Here is a 16816-nt window from a genome sequence, read left to right on the forward strand (position 1 = left end):
ATAATAATAATATAGGGTATTTATATTGCGCACATATCCACCTTGTTAGGTGCTCAAGGCGCTCCTATATTACCTGGCTAAGCTAGGCGTTCATAGCGCACACAGCTTTTTAAGGAATTACTTCCTACCGGTACCCATTTACCTCACCTGGGTTGAGTGCAGCACATTGTGGATCAGTTTCTTGCTGAAGGAAATTACGCCATGGCTGGGATTCGAACCCACGACCCTCTGTTTAAAAGTCCGGAGACTAATCCACTGGGCCACAACGCTCCACATATTATATGGGTCTAGTTCATGAACTTTGACATAAAAGTAATTATCAGTGAATATCCTGCATGAGTGTCAGGATACATGAGCAAGGTCACTTGGGACAATCATGTTTGGAAATATTTATTCTATTGCCATAATAACTTTAAGTTTATGGATCTACAGTGTAGTTCATGAAACAAGGATATGTGGATAATCAAGTATCACTGATCATCTTGCACTGTCTTAGGTCAAATGACCAAGGTCATAGGTCATTTAGGGTCAATGGACATAGTATTTTATTATCATACAACTGGTGTTGTTTAAACATTTAGTTGTTTTCAAAGTCAGCACTGCTGCAATATTGAATCATGTACATATTGCAGGCGAGACTGTCAGAGGCATTCTACTTGTTGAAATGACAGCATAACTTAGAAAGTATATAGACCTAGTTCGTGAAACTTAGCCATAATAAGGTTAATCAAGTATTACTGAACATCCCACCCGAGTTTCAGGTCACATGACCAATGTCAAAGGTCATTTATGGTCAATAAACTTAGACCATGTTGGGGGAATCAACATCAAAATCTTGACCTAAGGTTAAGTTTTTGAAATGTCATAACTTTAAAAAATATATGGACCTAGTTCATGAAACTTGGACATACGGTTAATCCAGTATTACTGAACATCTTGCCTGAGTTTAAAGTCACATGATGAAGGTCAAAGGTCATTTAGGGTACATGAACTTTGGCCAAGTTGGGGGTATCTGTTGAATTACCATCATAACTTTAAAAGTTTATAGATCTGATTCATGTAACTTGGACTTAAGAGTAATCAAGTATCACTGAACACTCTGTGCGAGTTTTAGGTCACATGATCAAGGTCAAAGGTCATTTAAGGTCAATGAACATTGGCCAAGTTGGGGGTATTTGTTGAATCACCATCATAACTTTGAAAGTTTATAGATATAGTTTATAAAATGTGGATATAGGGGTAATCAACTATCACTGACAAGTCTTGGTCGCATGATCAAGGTCAAATGTCATTTATTGTCAATGATCGTAGTATGGTATCATTATATGAATGGTGTTTTTTGTAAATAATTATTTCATAGTAGTTTTCAAAGTTAGCACTGCTGCTATATTGAATCGCGCGATGCAGGTAAGACTGCCAGAGGCGCTACACTTGTTCTGTGATTGCTTTAGTTGCATCTTCTCTATAATAAATTATGATAAAGTGCATTAGACTATACAATCAAACCTTCCTTGGTGATCACCTTTAGAGCAGGAATGCCTGTCTATACAGACCACAACTTAAGTTTCCATTTTGGATACCTTTTCCCCCATAGAAACATGTATTAAAGGTGTCCGTAAACATCCCTTAGTTGGTGTTTCCTAAAACCATTCATAAAGTACAAATGACTTGGGCTTGGCATACAACTGGTGACCCTTTCTTGTGCTGCAAGATAGTTTGTAAAATTGTGTTTAAAGTTGTGTGTAAAATCGTGCATAAAGTCATTTGTAATGATTAAAATCATACAAACAGCTATATGAATTACCCACCTTTGTTCTCCCCTAGGCAATCTTTATAGAAAAGTCTAACTAAATTTGTTATTATAATTATTCGGTTTCGTTAATCGTAAGGTCAGAGGTCATGTTGCGGAGGACACCATGATGATTGACAAGGCCATCTACCCTAACCCTCAAGAAGACCTGAAGCACATGATGAAGGTTGATAACGGCGACTGCCCACCTGGTACCAAGCTCCTCAGTGCTCTGACTAGACTGAAAGTCATAGAGAGAGGGAAATATGACAAGGAACCTGCTACTAAGCTCTTATTACAACTACACACAGGCAAGTAACTGCTCCCAACACTGGTAGCACAATGAGCCCAAATTTTGAAGTGGCACAACATGCTCTTTAGGCCGAACTTCCAGAAAAGTTGCGCGAGTGAGCAGAATTTAGCCATTGAATGAAAGAATAAAAAGTAAAATTTTACATGACTTTCATAAAATAATTTCCTTTTTTCTTTTTTATTGATTTTTAAAAAACCAGGTCCCAAATAGTTACCAAGAATGACATTATCCAAAGACTGATGCAGCAATATTGAGATGCATAAGCTTCTCAGCCAGTCAATACAGCAATACAGAACAAATTTCCCCCTGGATTGCTGAAATTGACCCATTGGCTATTCATGCTATTAAAATCAGATTTCAAACACATTTTTTACCTTAACAGTTTTATTTTGATAACGTAATCTACCTGTGTCATGCTCAATCCAGGTGAGGTAAAAAGGTTTTTCTCAGGAATCATTGCCATGTGATCATAATGGCAGCTAGAAACATCATGGATAAGAGTTGCTTGGTTTACCAGTTGCCTGTTTCATTAAAGAGTTATAACTTGTGTATCTTTGCCATTATGGTAACCTTGATTGTGATTTGCTGCTAAGCCTTGTTTCCATAATGACGGTTACGTAACAATAGTTGGAACACTTTATGAAACAGGCCAGGTGAATCACGACCAGCACTGTTCAAAAGCACTCTGACCTACTTATCATGTACCTTCTATATCCTCTGTTGTAGGACGGAGGCATCAACTCCGCGTCCATTGTCAGAGCATCAGCCATCCTATTGTTGGGGACTACACCTATAGCATGAGGAAAGATGTGAGTCCCTACCGTATGATGCTACTTGCCCATAAACTGCACATATCGCTTCCAGGTGAAGACATCGATGTGACGGCAGAAGACGTGTTCACACCGGACAAAGATCCCAAATGGATCCCATACCACGATGATAGGTAGCATATGCATGGGTGTGGTAGAAGGCATGTTCATACCAGACAAGGATCCCAGATGGATCCCAAGATGATATGTAGCATATGAATACATATGGTAGTAGCAGTGTTCACACCATACAATATACCAAGTGTATCCCATACAATGATGAGAGTGTATGAATTGGAATGGCAGAAGATGTGTTCCCATTTTACAAATGGTTAGTGAAAACCAATGCTATACCAAGATGATAGGTCATGTGAGAATAATCGTATTGATCTTATACTCTACATCTTTAAAGGCATTTTTATTTTGAGAATAAGATTTCTTCATATTTACATATATTGATTATGTTATGCAGTACTTTAGTTCTTAAGGTGATTTCAGAGTTATACTTGAAAAGTACCAATGATTGTTGATCAGTTAAGCACACATATTCATCAAACCAGTTCATCCTAGTCTATCCTGCCTCAACAAGACATCAATTTTCAGTTCTCTCAACATTCAATCTGTCCCTTCCTCTCAACATTCAATCTGTCCCTTCCTCCCTTTCCAAATATACTCGTGGGTGGGGGAGTGGCTTACATGATGGGGTTCAGTGTCTTCTTTCGGTTTAGATCTCCACTTTGGTGAATGATTTGATAAAAAGTTTACAAAAAATGAAATATTTTTCTTAAAATTGATGAAAAATACAAACTAAGAAAAACCAAATGTGCCTTGACAGAATTTGCAGTATTTTCCCCAAAGCTCTTCAAAATACCTTAGTCATGTTATTTATTGAACATTTTCATTTTTTTGGCCAATTTTGTGCACTTGGAAAAGTTTGTATTATCATCCTTTACCCCATTATATACTTTATTTTCCCTTTTTGATGATGTGGTAGTGATTAGCGTCTTGTGCGACCAGGCCAACAAAATATGATCTCTCCATATGGCTTCTTAGCTTGGCCACTCCGTTTCATTCACTTTGAAGTTCTTTCTGTCCATAATAACCACTGATCCTAGCAACTGCTTTGGTGCAATGCTTGTTCGTGCCATTTCCAAATTTCATCAGCTTGTTTGGGAATTTTAACTGGCCATTTTCAGTGACCTGAACAGTGATATTTCTTTGTTTTGGAGACGTTACATCTCTGTAGATAGCTGTATGAAATACACAAAACGTGCACCCTTTAATTATCATCACTCTCTCTTTGTTGATACTATTTCTAAAGATATGATATGATAGCGTCCATAGATGCTGCGATGTGATAAGGGCTAGATACATGTATATAAGTGGATTATTGGGCTTTCGCTAGATCGCTATCGAGTAACTTTAGATTTTGTATTGTTTATTTGGCAAAAGTAATGTTATGGCCTTGTGCCAAACAACCAAGGATTAATCCAATCATGTACCTTTATTTCGTGACTTGGAGTAAGCCACGCCTCCTCTCCTCCCTTGATGCCCTCCACACTCTCCTCGACGGGCGAATCTAGGTCTGCCTCCCAATTATCATTTGGTTCTGGCATTGGTCCACCTAATGATTGAAAAAAAAAAAAAAATCAAAATACAAATGCTTACATTCAAATATGGACTTTTTTCTTTCTGTATCTTAGCCTTCAAAATATCCCTCAGCTGCCCTGCAGATTCAGATTCTGCGAAGAAATGGATGTTGGCTGCCAATAAAACCCAAGTGAAAGCCCAAATCGAAAACCAGAAATAAGTTGCACAGTATATTTTCGTTTAGCATACATTTTCAGAAAATTTGATTAAATCAGCGTCTGGGCCAGGCTCCCGCCTGCTGCTAGAGGCATAGTTTGGTGTGACGCAGGAGTTTGAACCAAGTGAAGTCGCTGCAAAATTTCTGCATCTGTGAAAAAAACAGCAATACGGATAAAGAATTCCATGGCTCGAGATAATTTTCTGACCGTGTTTCTTATCAATTCATGAAGACTAATACAGGATCAATCGCATTAAAATGAGATGATGGAAAACCAGGAAATTTGTGATTCATTCTCCCCTGATTGTATTAAAAGATTTGTTGTGGATGCAGATCAACAGCAAGTGCTACTGCATCTTTACTATTCACCTTGTGCCTGGATGAAGCTTGGACTTTCCTTCCTGGTACTTCCTTGTCATTCTCCTATAGAAGTCCATAGACCTTCTACAATGATCTGCTTATTCTCTGCAGATTCTTCTGTGACAACTTCCCACGAAGACCTTGGCAACTTTCCTTAAATACCCTGTTGTGATGTTCCATTAGCCTGTCTACCTCAATGTTGCCATCAGGTCTGCCACTTACATTGGCACATCTATTCCAAACCAACTTGTAGGACAACCTGGGTGACAAGAAAACGTGAACTTGGGCCAACAATCGTAGAATATGGAAGCTGTATTTGGGCTTCTTTGCTGCCTTACAATGTAGCAGTAAAAACTTGTAGAGCCTCAGTTTACACTCCCCTTCTCCACTTTGACCTTCATCTTTGAAATCTATGGCTAGCAGGCCCATGCTGAGTGCCACTCAAGAGTAGTGGAAGACCCCATCTTCTGAACTTGTGGAGGATGGTTGGATGGGTTCAGGATGTGGATGTTTTTCCTGTATAATGTTTCTGTAGGTTTTTCCCGGAAGCATAGGTCTTGTTGCATTGCTGGCAAGAGAAGTCCTCCTTGAAGCATACATTGTGATAAATAGCATATGTGTCGACAAATTGTCCCATGACACTGTTGGCATAGTTCTTGTACAAGTCCATAACCTTTGTTTGATGTTCCTTCAGTTGTGCAGGGTATTTATAGAAGTATGTTTCTGCTTAAGTAACTGTTATGAATAACTGATTTTTTTCCTTATCCCAATGAATATTAGTTGAAATAGTGATTTGACCTGATTGTTAAATTTCAATAAAAATTTGCTCCTCCAAGAATTAAAAAGAAAATCCCACAGACTCGACAAATTATTCTGATTACAATATATGTGTTGGAAAAGAAAAAAAAAGATAATGCAATTTCTTCCTACACAGGTGGCCACAGTTTTCCTGACATTTGTCTGGAAGAATCTCCCAGGGAGATTTTGGGAAGCCCACATCTGTGCCATCCTTTGTCCAGGGTTGGATAGAGTTGACCCATTTTTGAGTCCCTTCTAGTCCTTGCCTGGAATCTTGGTGTCATTCTTCTGAATTCCTTATAAACCTCAATTAGTGACTTCCCATATTCATTGAGCAGGATGTGGACATATTATGTTGAAAATGTTTTGTGCTCTTCGATCTGTTAAATATAAGCAAGTCATTCATATGTTAGCAAAAAAAATATATAAATCTTTCAGGTCATTGGATCAAGATCAATGTTAAAAAATGGAATAAAATGGATATTTGTCATAATCGGAAGTTAGTGATCATAATTATACAATCTTTAATTTCCTTCTTTTCTGACATGAGTTTTACATGGGAATCAACTTCAAACTGTGTACATGTATGTATATTGGGGAGACAATGATCTCATTAGACCTAGGGGTCACATATTCATTGTCCTTAGTCATTATTTGAAAATTGTATAAGTTAGGCATGTTTCTGATGTGAGTCAAACATATTTAGTGCTCTCTTTTGGCAATATTTTGATTTTTCTTTAAAAGGGCTCTTTGAGTATCTTTCAAAGGAAAACTATTGTTTTGGCTAATGCAATGACAAATTCTTATTCACGTCACTGCACCTAAGAATGAATTGATCTGATTTTTAATCTACTTTCTATCAATCTCTTCAGACAGCCCAGCTCGGTGCCCTCTGCAGTTGAGTCTTGCAACTAGAGCTGTCTTTCAACACAGCCTTATGCAAACAGACCAAAGTCTTCGTGAATTGTGATGCATGGTACATGTATATCTTCTACATCTTCCAAAAATCGTCTGCAATTGGCTACCTCCTTGCAGCAGCAACATTGAATCGATCGATCAATGGGGACAGAGGTCCCACAGAGACACCAATCATTGTTTGCCATACGATTGGGTAGTGGTAGAGGTGGATCTTAATCATCAGATTCTGATTCTGAACTGAGATCTCACTCTTTTAAGCCTAGAAAACTTCCTTTATACTTGAAAGCTTTTTTGTTTTCCATGTTAGCATGCCTCCGAACCTTTAAAATTGTCTGAATTCTTCTGATAACAATCATACCCAACTGAGATTGAGGGTATTTCCTCTTAGATCGCCCTGTTCTATTGGTGTGACTTTATTGCATTTGATCAAGCTTTGAATGGATATACATTCTTTGCTCCCCAGAGGTTACCTGACTAGTCATTGGGCGCTTCTACCTTGAGTCTTTGCACTTGTTGGCCTTGGTCTTATGTAATCCTTTGTGATACTGTTACTGGAATTCCTTTCCACAACCTGCATCAATCTGATCTACAGTCAGGAGCTCTTGTAAACCCTGAAAACTTTCATACCAGCTCTCTTCTAACCTCTTTGGGTACTGTTTGAGCTTGTCTCTGAACTGAGTATTGGGTTCCCTGTATTCAACTTGCGGGAAACCTTTTAAATTGTCTGAATCCTTCTGATAACAATCACACCCGACTGAGATTGAGGGTATTTCCTCTTAGATCGCCCCTTCCTATTGGTGTGACTTTGTTTCATTTGAGCAAGTTTTTGCTAAAGGCCCTCACATAAAACATCAATTGAATGGATATATACCTTCCTTTGCTCCTCAGAGGTTACCTGACTAGTCATTGGGCGCTTCTAGCTTGAGTCCTTGCACTTGTCGGCCTTGGTCTTATGTAATCCTTTGTGATACCGTTGCTTTGTAATTCCTTTCCACAACCTGCATCAATCTGATCTACAGTCAGGAGCTCTAGTAAACCCTGGAAACTCTGCCCAACAGCTTGTCTTTGAATCTAGTTCAGGGGGAACTTCCCCTTTAACAAAATAACCTTTTATGGCACTTTTTAAACTCCTTTTTAATACCATTATGTTATGGACTGACTTGGGCTGCAAAGGTTCTTTATAAATTGATAAGCTCCTGGACTGACACTAGCTAAGAACAGAATCTGATGAAGAGTGAATTTTCCAAGGCAAAGATCTCCTGTCTTGGCCATGTAGTTGGTCAGGGGCAAGTGCTGCCAAGAGAAGCCAAACTACAAGAAACTTGTGACACTTGGCAATCATAATTTTAGCCACTTTGAAGTGATTCTTATGGCACTGTTTAAACTCCTCGTCCATTTCTTTTTGGCTGACTTGGCCTGCTCCGAATTTGCATGTTGAAACCAAGTTTTTCGGATAGATGATAAAGTCTGCAACTGTCTCCCCTTCTCCTTGCTGAGGTGTCCAAAACTTAAGATGCTCTGCATTAAATCATTATGCAGTAATCGTTGTACATCAAGCAAGTGGCATGCGAAATCGTCATGTGTGCTTCACTAATATTACTCCTTTTACCTTAGCCTCACAGAGTCCTTTTATATTCAGCATAGCTGCCATTACACTGCTCCTTTGTGGTTTGCCATAATGGCCGGTGCAGATCTAGTCTAGTTCTTGTAACCATGATAAGAAATATTGAGTCAGAAATGCACACAATATTTCTTCCGCACTTCTAAGATTTATCATGAAAAACGCTTAAAACAGAAAATTTGTCAAAAAATCTAATACGTACATAAGAATAGATGCACTCACAGGGATGCAAAAGTCCCGGTCTCGCCGTATTTTTTAAATTTTCTTATAACGTGAATAACCTTAATAACAATAATAATGATAACTATTAATTTGTTGCCGTTCTGTCTCGTTGTTGTTGAATCTCATCTCGGTGTTGTTGAATCTCGTCTAGGTGTACAGCTTCAAGGTTATGGGCTTCTACAACTTCTATCAATGGATTGGGTTCTGATGTTGCCTCTGAATCTGGTCTTGATAAGTCAATCAGTTTGATGTGGTTCAAGGAGTATGGACGTTTTACTTTGGCGTCCTTTTTACCATATCCCGTTGTTACAACGTTGACGACTGCAGATTTTTTTCTGGTAATTGTTTTTCACATAGAACACCCATGGTGGATAATTATTTCTAGGGCTGAAAACTTTCAGACACGCTCTGACGTGCCGCAAATACTCCTCATCTTTAGGGCCATATCCATTGGATACATGCCCATTAAACTTATCTGTTGGATATCTTTGGAGCTGAATGTTTCTTCTCTCGTCTGTATGGTAATTGTCAAGTTGTAATTACCATATTACATCAATATTAATAAAATTAATTGTAGTTCACATCTGCTACATATATAGAAATATATATTTATATATATGTATTGCATAAATATATCCTTAGTGATCCATCTGTGAAGACGCTCACAGCCCTCAGAAAGGCGAGGACGGATGTCAAACGGGTTGCTAGACGCTGTGCCAATGACTACTGGTTAGGCCTATGTCAGAGCATCCAGCTTGCTGCAGATAACGGCAACACCCGCGGTATGTACGCAGGCATAAAGAAGATCTTTGGGCCAACCATAAAAAAGACATCACATCTCAAATCAACTACTGGGGAGATCATTACAGACAAGAAGCTTCAAATGGAGAGATGGGTTGAGCATTATGAAGAGCTTTACTCGCGTGAGGTGATGGTCAACGAAGCTACAATTGAGAGCATCGAAAGCTTACCTGTCATGGAAGATCTTGATACTGTACCCTCCTTAGAAGAGCTTACAAAAGCTGTGAACTCCCTGACCTCCGGCAAGGCTCCAGGAAAAGACGGTATACCCCCAGACCTAATCAAAGCCGGAAAGGACACTGATCTTCTACGCCACCTCCATGAACTGCTCTGTCAATGCTGGAAAGAGGGAACAATTCCGCATGATATGCGCGATGCCAACATCATTACTTTATACAAGAACAAAGGGGATCGCAGTGATTGTAACAACTATCGCGGAATCTCCCTCCTAAGCACTGTTGGAAAGACATTCGCCCGAGTGATCCTGAACAGACTGCATTTGCTTGCAGCCCGTGTGTACCCAGAATCACAGTGTGGATTTCGGGCTGGAAGATCAACCATTGACATGATATTCTCCATTCGCCAACTGCAGGAGAAAAGCCGTGAACAGAGACAGCCATTGTACATTGCGTTCATCGACCTTACCAAGGCCTTTGACCTAGTCAGCAGAAAGGTTCTCTTCAATTTGCTTCAGAAGATAGGATGCCCTCCCACACTGCTTCAACTGATTGTATCATTCCATGATGATATGCAGGGCACCATCCAGTATGACGGCTCTACTTCTGCCCCATTCCCAATCAAGAATGGAGTCAAGCAGGGATGTGTGCTTGCCCCTACGCTCTTTGGGATCTTCTTTTCTGTGCTGCTTTCACACGCCTTCAGATCATCTAAGGACGGTGTGTACCTACACACAAGAAGCGATGGAAAACTACTCAATCTTGCACGACTTCGGGCTAAGACGAAAGTGAAGAAAATCCTGATTAGAGACATGCTGTTTGCTGATGATGTTGCTCTGTCATCCCAATCAGAGGAAGGCCTTCAGAGACTGATTGACTGCTTTTCAGAAGCTTGTGAAGACTTTGGCCTCACCATCAGCCTCAAGAAAACAAACATCATGGGCCAGGATGTACGGAGTGTTCCAGATATCTCCATTGGAAATTACACCCTTCAAGTGGTTGAAAACTTCACCTACCTCGGCTCCATGATTTCCAGCAAACTCTCTCTTGATCCCGAGCTCAACGTACGCATTGGCAAAGCAGCAACTATGATGTCTAAACTCTCAAAGCGGGCCTGGGAGAACACTTCACTAACCACCAACACAAAAATGAAGATCTATCAGGCCTGTGTGCTCAGCACTCTCCTGTATGGCAGTGAGTCATGGACCTTGTATGCACGCCAGGAGCGTCGTCTAAACGTTTTCCATCTCCGCTGTCTGAGACGAATCCTGAACATCAAATGGCAGGACTACATCCCAAACAAGGATGTCCTCAAGAAGGGAGGAATGACAACCATCTATGCTCATCTAACACAACGACGACTGAGATGGCTTGGGCATGTCACTAGAATGGATGACGGCCGTATTCCAAAAGACATATTGTACGGAGAGCTAGCGACCGGGACCAGGGCTGTTGGAAGACCTGTCCTCCGCTTCAAGGATGTGTGCAAGAGGGATATGAAGACCAGTGAAATCAACACTGCAAACTGGGAAGCCCTAGCTGCAAATCGTCCCAAATGGAGACATGCTGTGAAGATGGGCATCCAAAGGAGCGAACAGAGAAGAGTAGATCAATGGGAGGAGAAAAGACAACTAAGACGACAGATAGCCATGGCTCCAACAGCTCAGCCACAAGTGACATTTGTATACAGCAACTGCAACAAGACCTGCTTCTCAAGGATTGGACTATTTAGTCATCGCAGGAGCTGCACTTTATGAATTAGGAAGTAAAAGAAACTACCAGCGCAAACTCTATTGTCTCTCGAGACAGACAGATGCCAATATATAAGGACAAACTGCTCCTTAAGACTATTTTCTTTCTCCCTTGGATGGTCTTTAACAGATAGATTTCACAGGGTAAAACAATTGAATTCATTTTATTCTGAAAATTTCTTTCAGCTCACTATATAGGCATACATGTACATATTCTTGAATTTCATATTATACCTAATGGTACATATTCCTCCTGCTAAAAAATATTTCAATATACATTCTTTGTTTCTTGACATGAAATTTCTTTGTTGATCAGCTTTGTCAGCATGGCTGAAGCTTCCTCCGTTTGTAAGTCCCTTAGGAACCTCTATTGATGAGGTTTCAGATGGACATGTTTTTAGACCTTTAAAGACCTAGCATCCCACGCAGCCATGAAGTCGACAATCAATCTCCATAACATCACTGGCTGATTCGCTAGCTAGGAATGAACGTGATATTTTGTCCACACTTCTACAACATGAAATGTCTTTGCTAATCAGCATTGTCAGCGTGGTTGAAGCTTCCATCTGTCTGTAAATCCCTCAGGAACCTCATAGGATAAGGTTTCAGATGTTTTTCGCCCTTTAAAGTTGACAATCAACCTCCATAACATCACTGGCTGATTTGCTAGCCAGGAATGAATGCAATATTTCCTCCACACTTCTACGACCTGTCATGAAATACATGGAAACAGAAAATTTGTTTAAAAATTTAATGAAAAATCATATGGGAAATAGATACACTCATTCAAGATTGGAAGAAATTTATTCATTTTCATTTAAATGTTTAGGAATTGTAAGTTTACATTTTTATCAAGTTATATTGGTAGAAGCACTACAGACATTCATTATGAGATAGATATATTTTTATACATGTTACACAGGGAATAAATGCTTATTGTTAACATAATTATCTCTCAGCCCTCATCCCCAAATCAAGAATCCAGCACAGATGAGTTAAGATTGACTTCACAATAACTTCAAAATTCAACAATCCAACAATGAGGTTAATGACAAATAATCGACGGTCATGACGATGACGATAACTGATGACAATTGATGATTCAATCTGCATTTAAGAAACAAAATTAAGAATCATAAATATGCAGTCTAGAATGTCAACGTTATGATCGTCGATTATTTGTCATTAACGTCACTGTTGGACTGTTGAATTTTGAAGTTATTGTGAAGTCAATAAACGCTGATGGTATCTTAACTCATCTGTGCTGAATTCTTGATTGGGTGATGAGGGCCGAGAGAGAATTATGTTAACATTTAGTACAAATAACATAGATCTGGCATAGATTAGCATGAATTTTCAGACTCCAACGAGAAACGCCCTCCTGGGCAAAATGTAAATATTCCTCGCTGCTGACGTCACCAAACTAACAAATCTATGACAAGGTAATCAAAACATGTTCTGTCCATAGCATTCTGGCCCCTTAAATGTAAAGTAAATAGACTTGACACTTTCCAACCAATTCACCATGTTACCTGACTTAAAAAATCTTCAAATTTAGTATAACCTCATTACCAGATCTCAATTGATATTTTTGGTTGTTTCAATAGCATACTTTTTGCTGAATAAATCCTCCCCATAGTGATCTCTTGGCTTATTTCAAATGGGCGTCCATCATATCAATACTGCGAAAGCGTCCATATCTTTCTCTTATGATCACTCGAGCGTCCATTTATCATGTTGAAATAACCATATAGCCTCCTTCTTATCGCTGAATAACCATTAAAGCATGCATCATATTGCGTCCATCGTAAAGCGTCCATCTTGTTATACCGAGGTTGTTTTACCTGACTGCTAAGAAAGCACAAATGCCTGTGAGCAAGCAACCAGTGGACCAACGGCTTAAGGTCCTCTCCGAGGGACCTGGTAATGAGGATAAATGCCTTACCAAAGGGCACTAGCGCACCACTTGGGAATCGAACCCGGGTCACCGGAATCCGAAACCCCCGCTCTACCGACTGAGCTATCGCGCCTCCTAGACTGTTAAGTGTCCATCTCATCTCTCTTGTTGGGAAGATTCAATCAAACATAATTTATGCACTGGTCTCACTAGTGTGGTTGACTTGGTTTTCACCTTTGCAGTCCTGACTAGAACTGACTCTACCAGCTTATGTCTCTACTATCCTACCCATCAACCTCTGATTTCTTGGCAATTCATCCATGATCAGTACAATGTCCCGTACAGCAAGATTATTCTTTGGTCATGTCCACTTCTCGTGCTGTTTTGAAATAAGTTAGTATTGAGGGTAAGTGATCTCTCCCGGCGATTAATACTACCTACAACTTTGTAATGTATAACTCGTGCATTTATCTGTAGTATTTTGTCTGTCTGTACTTCTGATATCTGGTAATGATAGAATGGATTTTCACCTGTCTTTCCTCTTTGATCCCGATACTTCTTCGCTCGAGACACCATCTTCTGCCGTACATCCTTCAAATGTGCCCCGGCCGTCTTTTTCCCTTTAGAGAGGGGAACACCCTGACTTTGCAGGCACTCCACTGCAGTTTCCCTTGCTGATAATAAACGTCCTTTTGTCTGAAATTAAAAAAAATACAATTACTGCCATATACAAAGTACTAGTACATTCTTTATCATTAACCCCTTAACAAGTAAACGTGATGATGCAAAATTTTATGATTTTAGTTTATTAAGTCTCACGCAACTTTTGAAATTGAATTCGGGACATACAAGTACAGCGTTAAGACTACAAGTGACTTTGAACCAGTCATTGTCATGCAAAAAATTGTGTATTTTTTAACACTTTTTGTACAAAGTCAATGGAAGATGAAATTCATAGAAGGGGGATAATTTCTCATTCTAACAAACTTTCAATGAAAAAAAAATGAGAAACACAGAAATATGTAAGAAATTATAAAAATAAGGAAATACACGGAAATTTTGCATTAACAATTTTTCTTTGTTAGATCTAAAATCTTACAGAGCTGAAATTTGAAATAAAATTAGAATTTATAATCCCATGTAAAATTTTGTTTTAAATATGCAAATAAGGTTTTTCACAAATAAATTTGCATATCTTACTCATAGTCATACTGTAATACTTAAAAACATTATTTTAGGAATTTTTTCACATTAATATGAGTTGAGATCTTGACATACAGATAATTAATGAAGATCGTTCAGCCACAGTACAATATGACTTCACAACAGATAAGATAAATACTCACATTTGGCTTATCCATCCTCGGATACAACTCTTTATAGTTAAACTTGATGTAACTTGCTATGAGCGCAACCATGTTCTCATTGTAGCTTGTTCTCCCGACCTCCTGTTCCAAAAAAAATAAAAATACACAAAATACACAAAAAATGACAAAGTATGGAGATTTGGGTATATGCATGCATATTAGTATACATAACACAAACACTCACCCAAACACTAGTCATTACTAGTACCTCAAGGCAGGGTCACTTGCACAGTGCAAAGAAGTTTTCATGGCTGGAGTTGCAACTAGAATTATGATCAGAAAATACAATTTCGTTGCTGAAATTTTAATTAAAACCATTAACAGATCGGCAAGAAGGAAGTGACTTTGCGATTATGGAGTGTGCAGCGCAAATTTAAGAATCCGCGAATTTGTTTTGAAGCCGCCAAGTGCGAAAAATTAATCCCGTGAAAATAACAGCGTTTACAGCAACTTGGACTTGCTATCTCTAGTCTATACTAGAGTCTAGTACTAGTAGCTAGGGCCGGGGGGCCTAACTAGTAACTAGTCAGTGACAGCGACACTGACCTCATCAAGCTTTAACCCAGGGAGCTTACCGTGTATTTGGCCATAGACACGGGACTAGGGTCATTTATGGTCAAAATATTTATCAAACTGAATTGTGAAAACAGAAATTATGCACTTACCACGATTATATGGATGAAGGTCTAACGTGTGGCAGTATCCTGACTGGAACCTCAAAAAACCGAAAAGTTCTGTCACGATACCTCTCCTAATTCTTTCAAAATTCATAACAAAATGGCCGATCGAGACTGGGGTAGAAGGAGAGAACTTTTCGGGTTTTTTTGAGGTTCCAGTCAGGATACTGCCTCACGTTAGACCTTCATCCATATAATCGTGGTAAGTGCATAATTTCTGACCATAAGGCATAAATGACCCTAGTCCCGTGTCTACTAATGCCTATGGCCAAAAAAATTACAAGGTAAGCGGGACTCCGGGAGCTCCCTGCGTTAATCAACCTTGTGACAGACACACTGAGAGTATACCGAGGAGATCATTTGGGTGTGGAAACAACAACAGAGATATCCTTAAAAAATTTGTATTAATTTGTCAAAAATTACTGCGCCTACGGAACATATTTTGCTTTCAGTGTACTATACGAACTCATTTAATCTAAGTACAGACACAGAAACACAGGTATGGGGCTACCAAAATTTATGCTACCATAATTCAACGATCATGTCGATTGGGGGGATTTGTTTAAAAATCCATGCACCATAAATATCTAAAACACGTTAAATGTTATATGAATGAAATTTTAACAAGTTTCACTTACGGCTACCTCCTCCAGCTCCCCTACTAGGTTGTTTTCCCCAGTCATCGTCACCATCGCACAAACTACACCGTGTAGAAATTTTTGTTAAAATATCGCGACCGCTCGTTTTGGTAGTGGGTGTGGCCTAATTAGTCAGCGAACCTCGTTCAAGACGTTTTGTAAAATAAAAATCTTCTGACAATAGTCAGAGGTTCTCCGAGAGTTTCGTGAAATGCAATTTAGTCAGCGCTGACAGTTGTCGCGCAACAATATTGATGAAACACCCCCCCCCCCCCGAAGGCATTTTCCCGGGTGCGACGAAGTATGAACTCCAGCGTATCGCGGCGAAGGCGAGCTACCTCCTGTGCAATGGCCCTGATGTACATCGTGGACCGCCAAATAAGGCGAGTCAGTCTCCAGCAGGAGAGGTCACCCAGTATTCGAAGAACCCCATCCTTTCGGGTTGTACTGAAACCGAAAACCGTTCCGGCCAACCCGAAACAACATTCGGGAAATGCATTGCACCGTTGGGTGATCTCCTGAAGGTAGAGTCCACAACATTGCAAATGGATGCGCTGATAGCGACTTACACATGCCGCCACGAGCATGCAGCGAACCTCACGCGAAGGTATGGTACCCATTGGGTCATCCTCCTTGTTCCCTCGTATGTGAAGGATAAGAACCCTTCCGGACACCCCCATACGCAGGATGCGATTACGGAGACCCCTCTGGTTCTCCAGTTTTGGATAATTGTAATCAATACCGACCTCACCGATAAGCGTCGGACGCTCTTCACAGAGCTTCCTCTGGAACTACGCGAGAGAGGCCTCCTCCGTGAAAAAGTTACTTAGAATTTAAGCAATCATTAACGACCAAACAAAACAATAGATCTA

At 39.7% G+C, this 16816-nt stretch overlaps 1 protein-coding gene across 1 annotated transcript; it reads left to right on the top strand.

The window, feature by feature from the left end:
• Positions 1–274: 274 nt before the first annotated feature.
• On the top strand, positions 275–6387 carry LOC129270534 (RNA pseudouridylate synthase domain-containing protein 1-like). Its single transcript, XM_064105917.1, has 3 exons — positions 275–761; positions 1115–2100; positions 2829–6387. The coding sequence occupies exons 2-3, from the start codon at positions 1917–1919 to the stop codon at positions 3047–3049; spliced, it is 405 nt and encodes a 134-aa protein (XP_063961987.1). The 5' UTR covers positions 275–761; positions 1115–1916; the 3' UTR covers positions 3050–6387.
• The last annotated feature ends 10429 nt before the right edge of the window (positions 6388–16816 follow it).

The sequence above is a fragment of the Lytechinus pictus genome, chromosome 10 (genome assembly GCF_037042905.1).
Source record: "Lytechinus pictus isolate F3 Inbred chromosome 10, Lp3.0, whole genome shotgun sequence".
In the NCBI taxonomy this organism is placed as follows: Eukaryota; Metazoa; Echinodermata; class Echinoidea; order Temnopleuroida; family Toxopneustidae; genus Lytechinus; species Lytechinus pictus.